The following is a 1,075-nucleotide window of genomic DNA, read 5'->3' as shown; positions in this document are numbered from 1 at the left end:
GGATTGGTCCGATACTTGACGAGGCTGTAACATCGTTACAAGTACATGCTAATTATCCTTAAATCTAGATGCTCTCTTCGTTAAGAGAGCAGTAACGACGCCTCCTTTTACGGAGATAAATAACTAGGTAGAAGCCCGATATAGCGTCTGTAGAAACTAGCCTCACGACTACTTAGATTCGTATTAGCTATAGAATAGCCTTTATACCTATTCTTTGTCTTCTTCGTCTTCCTTATCTTGCTTATCGCCCTCCTCCCGCTCTTCCTGCTCCTCTTTCACCTCTTATTGCACCTCTTCCTCTCCTCTGTAGATGTCTTCTTCAATAGCGTTGAGCTCGAGCTAAGCAGCTTCAACGCACAACTTTACAGCCTTAGCTTTAGCGCGTAGCTTAAGAGCTTCGGCTCTAGCGTTAAACTTAGCAGCTTAAGTCAGCAACTCCGTAGCTCTAGCTTCTATACGTAATATAACAACTTAAGCACGCTAACGTAATTTATTCGCGTATCTCTCGCTATTAGTTAAGACGCGACTAGAGCGAACTTAATAATTATATCACTAAGTGCGAAGACTTATGCTCTAAGCACGGCTATTATGGCGGAGGGATAAGATATGCTAAGCCGCACTAGAGGGAGAGAAGGCGGCCAAGGCATTATCGACGTCGTCCTTAAGCGGCAAGGGCTCGCGCTTGATCTTGATCCTGGCGGAAGAGCTGTTCCTAGGCTGCCACTATTAGTTAGCAAGAGCAAGCTGGTGGGAGATGTCACCTACTATAATAGAACTGATTGACAGACTGTTTAGAAGCTTACAGCTATTACTATTAGGCAGGCAGGCGTAGATAGGCGTAGTTAAGATAAATTTAAGTAGAGGAGGGAAGCTAGATAGCTAGAAGTCTAAAGTTTATAGCTACTATAAGATAAACGGCGAACTAACCTAGCTTACGTAATAGTAACTTTTAACGTGCGGGATCAGTAAGCTGGAAAGATCAGTAAGCTGAACGCCCCACCCAAACTGACGCGACTCTCTGCGCAATTGATCCACAACAGCGCAATAAAATAAGATGAAATTGAGAGATATAATT

At 43.5% G+C, this 1,075-nt stretch overlaps 1 protein-coding gene across 1 annotated transcript; it reads left to right on the top strand.

Moving 5' to 3' along the window:
• Positions 1 to 606: 606 nt before the first annotated feature.
• Positions 607 to 846, top strand: COCMIDRAFT_10311 (uncharacterized protein; the record flags this gene model as incomplete). Its single annotated transcript, XM_007695678.1, has 2 exons — positions 607 to 747; positions 796 to 846. 2 exons carry the CDS (start codon positions 607 to 609, stop codon positions 844 to 846), a joined length of 192 nt encoding a protein of 63 aa, XP_007693868.1.
• Positions 847 to 1,075: the final 229 nt, after the last annotated feature.

The sequence above is a fragment of the Bipolaris oryzae genome (genome assembly GCF_000523455.1).
Source record: "Bipolaris oryzae ATCC 44560 unplaced genomic scaffold scaffold_388, whole genome shotgun sequence".
Taxonomy (NCBI): domain Eukaryota; kingdom Fungi; phylum Ascomycota; class Dothideomycetes; order Pleosporales; family Pleosporaceae; genus Bipolaris; species Bipolaris oryzae.
This window is presented reverse-complemented; position numbering and strand designations above follow the sequence as displayed.